Source organism: Cynocephalus volans, chromosome 6, assembly GCF_027409185.1.
Source record: "Cynocephalus volans isolate mCynVol1 chromosome 6, mCynVol1.pri, whole genome shotgun sequence".
Taxonomy (NCBI): Eukaryota; Metazoa; Chordata; class Mammalia; order Dermoptera; family Cynocephalidae; genus Cynocephalus; species Cynocephalus volans.
In genome coordinates, this window is record NC_084465.1 from 126,000,194 (window position 1) to 126,012,812 (window position 12,619).

The 12,619-nt window shown below is 39.1% G+C and overlaps 1 protein-coding gene across 1 annotated transcript in view; it reads right to left on the reverse strand.

Annotated features, from left to right (window-relative positions):
* Positions 1-234: 234 nt before the first annotated feature.
* The window catches only part of GDI2 (GDP dissociation inhibitor 2), a 40,748-nt gene continuing 28,363 nt past the window's right edge, over positions 235-12,619 (reverse strand). Inside the window, exons 7-11 of the mRNA XM_063099227.1 lie at positions 7,528-7,627; positions 2,994-3,165; positions 1,552-1,696; positions 1,279-1,333; positions 235-1,188 (exon numbers count right to left, since the gene is read on the reverse strand). Of these exons, the coding sequence (XP_062955297.1) occupies positions 1,042-1,188; positions 1,279-1,333; positions 1,552-1,696; positions 2,994-3,165; positions 7,528-7,627 (619 nt within the window). The 3' untranslated portion in view covers positions 235-1,041. The remainder of the gene's footprint in view (positions 1,189-1,278; positions 1,334-1,551; positions 1,697-2,993; positions 3,166-7,527; positions 7,628-12,619) is intronic.

A 12,619-nucleotide genomic window follows, 5' to 3' on the forward strand; every position in this document is an offset into this window, starting at 1 on the left:
TATCAAAGGGAGTAACTTATATTTGTGTGGAAAGAAAGCTTACTCTAAACCACTAAGATTATCAGAAAGAGAACAGTCATCAGTTGTGTCAAGAATAGAACGTGGCGTCTACTCAGTAAAGATAGACGACACACTGCTTTGATCCATCCAGACCAGGCCTACCAAGCACACCTCACGTGGCGTCTTGTGCCTGGCCATTACGATCGGGACACACACAGACCACACTCAGGGCACTGGCTTCCAGAGTTTGGCTTTATTTTTCAGTACAGAAATCATTTGGAGCCATTCTGAGACAGACAATATTGAAGCAGAGGCTCTGTCAAATCAATACTGCAGTGCAGCTTGGTCTGTTGAAGAAGTCACACCAGGACACAAGATGCTTCTACTTCTCACCTGCTTTTATGGCCGGTTCCTCTCCCCTTTCTCTCATCCATTTTACTAGGTTAAAACAGCACATACTGGCTTCCTCCAAAGGACTTCCTAGATCTCGAGTTTGGTTCGAATTTTATGCCCACATAAACCAAAGTGTGGCTATATCATTTGGGCCCTGCCATAATACTTGACATAACACAAAATATAAAGTTATAGGGAAAACTTAGGGATGCTGTCCCAAATTATGAATATGCAATTTAGAATCTCCTTAATGTCAAGAGGACAGGTGGCACACAAACTGTAAGGATCCAGCTCTGAGCAGCAGAAGCACTAACTGCAAAGGCTACACTGATTAAAAGATACAAATACTGTATCAAGTTCTCTGTATCAGTATCACAATGTTTAAAACTGATCCTTCACTAGGAAAAAAAGCCAGTTTGGTTAAACTGAACAACAGAATGTGGTAACCTGCCAATTCTGAATAGCCATCCATAAGAACAAGTTAATACATGATATTAGGAAGAGGAAGGGGAGGAGCATTACTGCTAAGCACTCTCCAATCTCTCCGTCTGATTACAAAAGCAGGCCTTTTACAATATCGATTTCATACAATACGCATTATTTGCAAATTTTAAATTTGTCCTAATTAGATAATAACATATACTGCTGTTAGTCTTCCCCATAGATGTCATTTTTCTTGCGCTTCATCTCCTCAAAATCAAACTCTGATCCTGTCATCCTCTTATAGATGTCTTTAATGTCATCGCAGGTTGTCTCAAAGTGAGTTGTAGCATCATATGTGCGGGAAATGAAGATCTGGAAATAAAAATCACAAAGACTTAAGACTATTTTAGGGATGTCTCCCAATAAAACCTGATGATATCCTTGTCAGGTCTCCATACTCACCTGGCTTTCTTTTCCCAAATCTGTTGGTACAAGGAGGTCACTGATGCTAACAAATCTGGAAGGGAAAGAGAGTTCTTTTAGTAGGTTTGCTGGCCCCATGCCCAGTCACTGTTTTGCCCCAGTTTCTAAGCCCAAAGGATAAGCCTAGCAGAGAGGAGACACCTGAAGAGTGTGACACAGCCAGTGGCTGGCTGCTTGTTCTCACCCACCCAGCATGGAGCCAAAAGCAAAACCCTTGGTTTGGATTTTAGTAGAAATGAACACAACACTCACTTCTGTTCAATTGGTTCCAGAAGCTCCAAAGCAGGCCTGATTTCTTTCTCGGGTTCCTTGGTCTCCACCGTTGTACTAACTATGGCAATGTACTTCCCCTGAGCCGCCACATTGTGTGCAGAGGAGATCATGCAGACATAGATGTCTAGAAACAAATGGTATCAGCTCACTGCCTGAAGTGTATAAACCTGGGACATGGGTGCACTCAGGCCTCACCCATATTTTATGGAGGTGTGAATTAAAATTACTTGGACTAGGCAAGATCTTCTAAGCTTAAGTTCTACATGGAGGTAAACGGGGTCAGGTCTGAAGTGTGAGTATTTAACAACTAGAATTTCTTTTAGCTTATTAAAAAGTAAAGATTTATGCTGAATTGCCGAACTTAGAAATAAGATGTCTCCCCAGCTCTATCCTAGCTAACTGAAAAACCTGGCAAACCATATTTACTACTTTGAGATTTTTTTCCCACTCTGAACCTTGCATTTGGAAAGATTTGGAATAGCTAAGAAAAGATTAATTGAGTGCTGATTTCCTCATATGTTTATTAAAGTAATATAAAATTGCAAATCAGCATAAACTATTTTGCAGTTGGCATAATAAACAGATACAATTCCTGAGACTAGACTTGGTCTGTACACCACTATTCTAAGCAACTGTATAATTTCCAATTTAGAAAATAATTATTGGACTCCCTTTACTCTTTTTAGACTTTCACGGACCAAGGGAACTGCTTGGGAACCCTGGAAAGATTAAGTCCAAGTCCCTCTGCTCTAGTGATAATACTCTGTGATTTCTTATATGGAAAAGAAATAATAATACAGATAGTTCTTACTTGTCTGTTTAAAAGCTGATAACCCCTTTTAAGTCGAATTTTAGATAAATAAAAGATTTAGAGCTTCTAGTTGAAAGAAAGATGGGAGCCTCTAATAGTTGAAAACAACTGGTTAAGGCAAATAAATTAGGAATTGCAATTTTAAAGCCAAGTCCTGATCTTAATCACAGAAATCAAAGTTGTTTTCTAGCACATTGCTAGAATCAAACGTATTAAGTTTACAAATAGTGACCCAGAAGCAATTGCATCATCAGCTCAAGAACTCAATTGAGTCAATTCAACCAATAAGCATGAACCTCCACAGGCACCTCCTGTTAGTGCTGGGAGAAGCTGAGAGCTCACCCCATCCACCCACCCATTCTACAGATGAGGAAATAGAATTCCACAACAATGGACACAAGTCCAGGACAGCGCTCCTGGTCTAACCTGTCTACTTCAGCACAATGCTGCAGGACCACAAGGAGCTGAAAGGATCACATTTTGTTTCCCATATGTCAGCTAAAGTCTCTTCACTGTAATACATCATGTAAAATTAGGAACTAGGGATGAAACACAAAGCAAATTATCTCTTACCAAAATCTACGAACATCTGCTGGTCTTCAAAACTCACCTGACTTTCTGTTGACCTGGTTCTGTGGAATAATGATCTGGCAGGAGTTGGCATCATTGGTATTCTTGATGGGGTGGCTGAGGATGCAAATGACTCGGATCACCTGGCCCACCTTCTCCACCCGATCTTTCACATAGCTTGGGTCACAGATGAGCTGCTTACAGCGAGCAACCTGTGACAAAACATGTAAAAAGACTTTGTAATGGGCTGGCCCATGGCTCACTCAGGGGAGAGTGGTGCTGATAACACCAAGGCCACGGGTTCGGATCCCATACAGGGATGGCCAGTTAGCTCACTGGGTGAGCGTGGTGCTGACAACACCAAGCCAAGGGTTAAGATCCCCTCACCAGTCATCTTTAAAAAAAAAAAAAGACTTTGTAAAGACAACATAAATGAATGGAAGCACATCCCATGTTCACAGAGTGGGAGACAGTATTATTTATTAAGACATCAAAAACCCATCCTAAAATTCATATTGGATCTCAAGGGATTGAACTGGCAATAGCCAAAACCATCCTGAAAAAGAACAACAAAGCTGGAGGACACTTACTAAAAAACTACAGTAATCAAACAGTGTGATACTGGCATAAAGACAGACAAATAAAGCCCTTGCACACACAGTCAAATGATTACCAATGGGGAAAGGACTGTCTTTTGGGGATAAAGTGCTGGGAAAATAGTATCTACGTGCAAAAAAATAAGTTGGACCCTTACTAACACCATAAACAAAAATTAAAACATAACAAAACTATAAAACTTAGAAAAAAACACAGGACAAAAGCTTCATGACATTAGATTTGGCAGTGAAATATTTCTTAGATATAATATCAACAACACAGGTAACAAAAAAAAACCTAGACAAATTGGACTTCATGAAATTTAAAAATTTTGTGCATCAAAAGATATATACAGAGTAAAAAGGCAACATACAGAATAGGAGAAAATATTTGAAAATCATATGTCTGATAAAGGATTAATATCCTGAGTAGATCAACTCCTAAATAACAACAAAAAACCCACCGGATTCAAAAATAAGCAAAAGACTTGATTAGATATTTCTCCACAGAAGATATACAAATGGCCAATAAGTACATGAACGATGCTCAACATCACTAATCAAGACTTCAATGAGATACCACTTCACATCCATTAGGATGGCTACTATCAACTATAAAAAGAAAATAAGTGTTGACAAGATTGTGGAGAAATTGGAACCTCTTGTGCACTGTTGATAGGAATGTAAAATGGTAGAGCTGCTGTGAAAAACAGTATAGTAGTTTCTCAAAAAATTAAAAATAGAATGATCATATGATCCAGCAATTCTGCTTCTTTGTACATATCCAAAAGAACTGAAAGCAGGACTTCCAAGAGGTACTTGTACACCCATATTCATAGCAGCATTATTATACACAGTAACTAAAATAGGAAGCAACCCAAGTGTCCATCAATGGATAAATGGATAGCAAAATGTAGCAGCATATCTATACAACAGAATATTATTCAGCCTTAAAAAGGAAGAAAATTCTGATATATGCTACAACAAGATGAAACTTGAAGACATGACGCTAAGTAAAATAAGCGATTCACACGAAGTTAAATACTGTATGATTTAAATACTTATATGAGATACTGGGAGTGGTCAAAATCATAGAGACAGAAAGTAGAATGGTGGCAGCCTGTGGCTGGGAGGGGGAATTGAAGAGTTACTGTTTAATGGTTATGGGTTTCAGTTTTACAAGATGAAAAGTGTTATGAAGATGGATAGCGGCGGTGACTGCACAGCATCATAAATGTCTGTAATAGCACTGAACTGTGCACTGAGAATGGTTAAGATGGTACATTTTATGTGTACTTTATCACAATAAAAAAAAATCAGGGAAAAAAGACTTTGTAATATAATATTCGGTGTCTACAATATTTATAAACAGTGCACTAAGGTAGGTGACTGTCACTTGAATATAATCAAGCTTCATAACCTAATAAATACAAAAATTAACTATAATTATTCAACTATAAATAACTATTAAAACTAGCTTTGCCAATAATCTCTACAAATTCTCCTTAAACCGATGCATGAAGCCTAAATCCTATTCAAATACTGGGAAAATTGTGTTGCATAGTATTTAGAAGCTTAAATTTTAGACTTGGGCAGATCAGGGTTCAAATTCTGACTCTACCTAACCTCAAAGGATTGTTGTTTGGACTAAATGAAATAGTGTATACAAGGGCTGTCATTATTTGTGCACGTCCTGGCAAAAAGTAAATGCTCAGTAAATGCTTGAAAAGTAAATGCTAGTACTTATAAATGGACCAAAATCCTTATCTTCTTACGGTTATGCTTTCTAAGTAAAACTTCAGTTGCAAAACGAATGTATTATGGCCTCCTTCCCTTTCATATCAAAACCCTGAAGTTTTGTAAGAGGAGGGAGCTATGTGAATCAAAAAATGAAATAAATATATGCAATAAAAAAACCATTGAGAAATCAGATTAAAACATTTATCTGTATCTCCTAAGCAGTTAGTATGCTGAAAGCACAGGTGGTTAAGACAGATCTGCAACAACAAAGGTTCAGATGGCCAACTAGTGAAAGCAGACTTATAGGGTTCTTAGCCCACAGAATACCAACAGGAACACAAAAATATTTTTAAAGCTTAGTTTTTGAGTTTTAACTTATCTTTTGAATTCTCTTTTCTTAAAGGTCTTCTAAAAACAAAGAAAATTTGCCTTATGGGTCCACTGGACCCTTGTATAAATCTAATAAACATGGTGAGATCTTAGTGATGATATCTGTCCTATTTTAAAACATTGGGCTATTTCATCATCCAAGAATTAAAAATAATAAAACAGAAGAATGACAGAATCAATGCAGATGAAGCAATCAACAGTACACATAACATGTTATCCTTCAGTTTTCTAACTGCATTCCCCAAAGTATTCCATCTTCTTTATAAGAACACATGAAACAGCTAGAGGCTCCAAATACTGTTCTGCAGTCCCCTTTCAGCTTTCAAGTAACACAACTGAGAATTCAGAAATTTTCTTATTTTACCCTTATTGGACAAAGAGAAGAAAATTAGCAGAAGAAGAGATTTTGCAATTTTAAGGTGAATCAGAGGATGAAAGGAAATTGACAGTGGCATTCTAGACTCTGATGATGATGGTGACATTGATCAAACAAGCAGATCTCACTCTCCAAGTGACAATGTCCTGGTACTGAGGAGTGAACAATTAAATTGGCATTAGTAAAATCTCATAATGAACATGTCATACGAAATCTGATTTATTTATTTTGTAGTTTAACTTCACTTACAATAGATGAGTCAATCACATTATGACAGAACTGAGACTGTACAGGATTATAAAGAAGTTGCCTAAAATATATGCTCAAACTATAAAGACCCAAATAAATAACATTTTAGAAGATAAAATACACAAAGCTAATGTCCCCCAGCTCAGGGATTACAACCCCAAGTGTACTGCAACTGGAGGCTATGGGTACAGAAAGCCTGGGTTCCAATTCCAACTCATTCAATCATGGGTCCTTGCAGACATTTCTTACTCTAATCCTCATCTGTAAACTGGAGGTTATATCTACCTCTCAGGACCACTGTAAGCAATAAATGAGATTTTAAAACTTGCTTTATTATTATTATGCTTGTTTGCCCTAGGCCAGTCCTGTATTTTCTCTCCCTCATTCATTATCACCTTACACTGGCTACCAAAATCTGATCTCAAATCTTCACTTCCAGTGAGATCTAAACAAATAAAAATATACCCCCTCAATGTTAAAAAGATGAAGCTTAGATTTTTAGGATTTTAGGATAGATAAAACACTATTTTAGAGTGCATGCTCTACTACAAGAACTGCAGAAGATAGTAACTGAGTCGAATGGCAGAAAAATTAAGCAGCAGGGTGATCGAGGGAAAGAATGGTCAACCTTGTTTTCTGTAACTCGTGGTTCACAGACCAGCAGCATCAGCATCACCTGAGAGCTTTCAAGAAAATGCAGAGCCTCCTCAGAACTACTGAATCAGAATATGCACTACAATAGGATTAACGATGACTTACATATAATTCAAATCTCAGAAACACTGCTCAAAACTCCACCCACTTGTGTGGATGGCCAGCTCTACAGCTAACCCCCAAATTAATGTCCAGTATTAGCCAAGCCCAATCCTAACCAATAAAAGTGGTACAAATAAGGCTAAATTTATATAAAAATGTGGGAGACAGACACCAACCCACACGATGTAAATATAGAATACTTACCATTTAGAGCTCATCCATAATGCATATTTTAGTTTTAAAAAAGCAAGAATTGACAAAATAGAAAGTATTAAGATCTGTTTTTTTTTTTAAATAAAGAACAGCAACTATAACTAACCCTCAGCCATGATGAATACCAACTTAATAAAGAAATCATATATACTCTGGAATCTAGCATCAATGCCCACACCAAAATAAGTATTTATTAGGTAATACAATTTTCTTCACGAATACATAGTATTTTTGAAATTGTAAAAGCTACTTACCTCTCCTTCAGATTTTACACCAATCACTTTTCCATTCTGCACAATGATTTCTTCAATTGGCTTATTCAGCATGTAGGTCCCTCCATAAATAGCACTTAGCCTAGAAAATGTTTTAAATCTCAATAAATAATGTATTACTGTCTCAACTGCTAAATTTTCCTTCCTTAGATCTTAATGAGTCACAGGCCATATATATTTGCTCAATTTCCTTATAGAAGAATATTAGCTTAAAAGTTGTTAAAAGGCTGGCCAGGTAGCTCAGTTGGTTAGAGTGCAGCCTTGTAACACCAATGTCACGGGTTTGGATCCCTGCACAGGACAGCTGCCAGAAAAAGAAAAATCATTTAAGCATGAATTATAAGAGAGTCAAAACACAAACTGATGTCTCACAGTCACAACTGCAAATACTGAGTCAAAAAAAGCACAGACAAGTAGTGGTGGGGATAGCTTATATTGGTCTAATCCTCCTGCATATAAATAAAACTACAGACTTGAAAAAACACTGTAAGGACTGGAGAATGCCTAAAAGCAGGCAGACACTGGAGAAGAGGCTTGGAAGGAACCAACTGGGTGAGATCTTTATGTGGTTTATATGGCTTTTCTCCTGAGGGAACTACCTAGTCCTTGCAACATGGGAACACTAGAACAGCAGCAGGAAGCCTGCAGTCATGTACTGAATTTGGGGCCACCAAAGAAGATAAAAAATGTGGGGGCAGATCCCACAAAAGGGGGAGCCACACAAAGGAAAGATTTTGTCATAGAACAAATCTATGACAAAATCTTTTCCAATCCTTAACTAACTCCAAAAGGGCTCACACATGAGGGAGAATCCAAGGAATGCAGCAAAACACAACAGTGAAAAGGCTAGAAGAGCTGGGCAGAGATTACAGATGCTGGCCATAAGGAAAAACAAGTTTGAACTTTAAAACTGCCATAGTAGAGAAGCATGGTAACCCTAGAAGGACCATACCATTGTGTTTAAGGATTCAGCCAAAGACAAAAAGCAAAACTAAAAAAGATACACCCTAACAGTGTAAAATCAAAGTTCCACAAGTTCAAGGTGAAAGGCTACTCGAACAAAAGTCAACTCTTCAGAGAAATCCGGCATCTCTACAAAAGATTGGTCCATATATCCACTATACAATCCAAAATTAGGAGCCATGTCAAGAAACAGGAAAATGTGATCCAAAGTAAACAGAAAAAGCAATCAATAGAAACAGCTGCTTAGATTACCCAAATGTTAAAATATGCATGGGTTTAAAGGGAGCTATTGTAAATATGTTCAGGGAAATTGTTATCCTTGTTCAAAGGTATATGTTTAGGGATAAATGCTTATATACACTCAGGAGAATCAAAATGAGTAAGTAGAGAATCTCACAAAAATGAAAACTAAATAAAAACAAATGGAAATTCTAGATCTAGAAAGTACATTTTTAATTTTAAAAAAAATTAAAAATCACTGAATGGGATTAACAGCCTATTGAAAAGAGCAGAGAAAGTCAGAAAACTTGAAGACAAGTGAACAGGCATTATCCATTATTAAGCACAGAGAGAAAAAAGAAGAAAAACAAATGTGCAGAGCCTCAGAGACCTAAGGAATAACAACAAGCGTCTGACATACAAGTTCCAGAAGAGGAGAGAGAAAAATATGACAGAATACCTGAAGAAATAATGTTTAAAAACAGTCCCCTATTTGGTATTTTAAAAATTAACTTAATCATCCAGCAGTTCAGTAAATCCCAAGTAAAACCACCCAAGCAAATCCTAGCCAGACTGCCAAAAACCAAAGAAAATCCTGAAAGCCTGAAAGCAGCCAGAGGAACAAGGCCGCAGGTAACGGGAAGGGCTGCTTCAACATGCTGAGTGAAAACAAATCTCAAACCAAAAAATCCTTCAAAAATGAAGGTGAAACATTTTCAAATAAACGAGCTGAGTGAATGTATCACCAGCAGACCTACACTACAAGAATGTCAAAGAAAAGCTAAAGAGAAGCAACGCTAGATGGAAACAAGGATTTACAAAAGAGGAAAAGCAACAAAAATGGTAAACATGTAAATAAGCATAAGCAGTCACCTTTTTTCCCTTCTTTTATTTTTCTTAAACTGTTTAATGCAAAAAACTATAACACTGTATTGCAGGCTTTATAAACTACAAAGCTGTGGGGTTTATAAAGTATGGAGGTATAAAATGCAGACAACAACAGCACAAAAGAGAATGATAAACAGAATAATATTGTTGCAAAGTTGTTATATTTTATGTAAAGTGGTACAATATTAACCCCAAATTGTGATAAATGTAAGACATACTATAATTTGTAGAGTGAGCACTAAAAAGTTAAAAATAAAACAAAAGGGCATAGCTAAAAAGCCATTAGAAAAATTAAAATGGAATACTAGAAAATATTTGATTCATCAAAAAAAAGGAACAAGATACAGGGTTGAGGGGGGAACAGATTGGGAGGGAACAAATAGCAAAAAAAACAGACCTAAGCCCAGCTATATCAATAATTATATTAAATGTAAATGAACCAAACACCCCAGTTAAAAAGCCAAAGTTGTCACAATAGATAAAAAAGCAAGATGCAACTACATGCTGCCTATAAGAGACTTGCTTTAAATATAAAGACAGAGTTTAAAAGTAAAAGATTGGAAAAAGATATACCATGTAAATAAAGCAATTTTGTATAAGGCTGCATGAGTATCAGACTAAGATGACTTGAAGACAAAGGGTATTTGCAGAGACAAAGGGAAAGGTTTTACAATAAGGGTTTAATCAGTAAGACACAGTCAGAAATGAGTATCACCTAATATAAAGTACAAACTAACAATTAAAATGAGAAATTGATAAATCCAGTATCTCAGTAGGAGACCTTCTCGGTAACTGATAAAACTAGAAAAAGAACCAGTACAAACATATATTTGAACTCTATCAGCTACCTCCATAGAATACCCAACATATGCTGAATATACGTTCTTTTCAAGTGCATATTCACTAAGACAGATCATATATTCAGCCATAAATATGCCTCAATTAATTTAGAGGATTAAATTTTACACATTTGTTCTCTGATCATAATAGAATTAAACTAGATACCAGCAACAATAAGATGTTTAGGAAAATCTCTATATGTTCAGCATTAATAAATATACTTCCAAATAACCTAAGGATCAAAACAACGAGAGAAATCACAGGAAAGACAGTGGCACCATGTTAGATAACTGAGATTTACAAGGAATTGAACACCTTTAAATCTTTTTAATTTATTTATTTATTTTTAATAATTTATTTTATTTATTGAATCAAAATCGATCATACATATTTTGGGGGTTGAACATTGAGATATGTTGATTAAATCAATATTACTAGCATATATATTGTTACAAATCATAATTATTATTTATGCCTCTTGTCCAATCTCTCCCCTTCCCCCATTCCCCCCACATCCCCCAATTGCCCTAGATTTCTTCTCTCCTTCTGAAAGAATAATGGTTATTCTGTTAACTTGTTACCTAGATGATCTGTCTAATGCTGAGAGGGGTGATCAGGTCCCCCAATATTATCATAGAGCAGATGCTTCTTCTGTCACTCTGGAATGGGTTTTATGGAAAGAGACATCCTCTTCTTTTCTTTGTCTCTGCTGGTGACTCTTCTTGTGTGAATGCACTCCAGTGGTTGGCGGACCATCTGCGTGGTGGCTGTGCCGTCTAGCCACTTTTGCAGCAGCCATGGTTATCGTGGTGACTGTGGTGGGCCACCCCCATAGGGGTGCTATTTTTGGCATGCTCCTTGGCACTGGCAGTATGCCTGCTTGTAGGGTGTGTTTGGTTCCCTTCTCCTTGCCTTGGGTCCCCTTGTAGGCCCCAAGGTGCTGGCATGTTGTGCCTGGCTGTGGAAGGGAGGTCCGGTCCTCAACTCCATGCCCTGGGTCCCTGGGTGGACCCCAAAGCACTGGCTCAGTGTGCCTGGTTGTGGGAGGGTGGTCTGGTTCCTTCTCCATACCCCAGGACCGTGGGTGGGCCCCAAGGCACTGGCTCAGTGTGCCTGGTTGTGGGAGGGTAGTCTGGTCCCCTTCTCCATGCCCCAGGACTGTGGGTAGGCCCCAAGGCACTGGCTCAGTGTGCCTGGTTGTGGGGGGATGGTCCAGTTCCCAACTCCATACCCTGGGTCCCTGGGTGGGCCCCAAGGCACAGGCTCAGTGTGCCTGGTTGTGGGAGGGTGTTCCCGTCCCCTTCTCCATTCCCTGGGTCCCTGGGCGGGGCCCAAGGTGCTGGCGTGGTGTGCCTGGTTGTGGGAGGCTGGTCTGGTCCCCTTCTCCATGTCCCAGGACCGTGGGTGGGCCCCGAGGTGCTGGCTTGGTGTGCCTGGTTGTGGGAGAGAGGTCCAGTCCCCTCCATGCCTCAGGTCCCTGGGTGGGACCTGAAGCACTGGCGCATTGTGCCTGGTTGTGGGAGAGAGGACCATTCCCCTTCTCCTTGCCCCGGTTCGCTGGGTGGGCTCCGAGTAGCTGGCATGTTGTGCCTGGTTGTGAGAGAGAGGTCCAGTCCCCAACTCCATACCTCAGGTCCCTGGGTGGGCCCCAAGGTGCTGGCTCAGTGTGCCTGGTTGTGGAGAGAGGACTGTTCCCCTTCTCCTTGCCTCAGGTCCCCAGGCAGGCCCCAAGGTGCTGGCTTGGTGTGCCTGGTTATGGGAGGGGCGTCCAGTCCTCTTCTCCATGCTTCAGGACCCCAGGCTGGCTCCGACGCACTGGTACAGTTTGCCTGGAAGTGGGATTGGGATCCAGTCCCCAGATCCAAACCTCCAGTTCCCAGGCAGGCCCCAAGGTGCTGGTGGTGTGCCTGCACCGAAACTCATTTTTTGTCCTTTGCTTCTAACACAAGGGAACTTCCTGTGGGAACCAGTACTTGAGCTGTGTGGTTGTTTAAATTGCTACTTTGCTGCTATTTCCCTAGGGAAGGCTTTTTGTGCAGCTCAGGGTTTAATGGTTGACCTTATAGGTACTTCCGGCTCTTCAGATACTCAGTGGATCTGTGTTCTGTAGAATCTCTGATCTGGGCCTGAGGTTTTTCGTCAAACTGCGCAGCATGTAATTCTG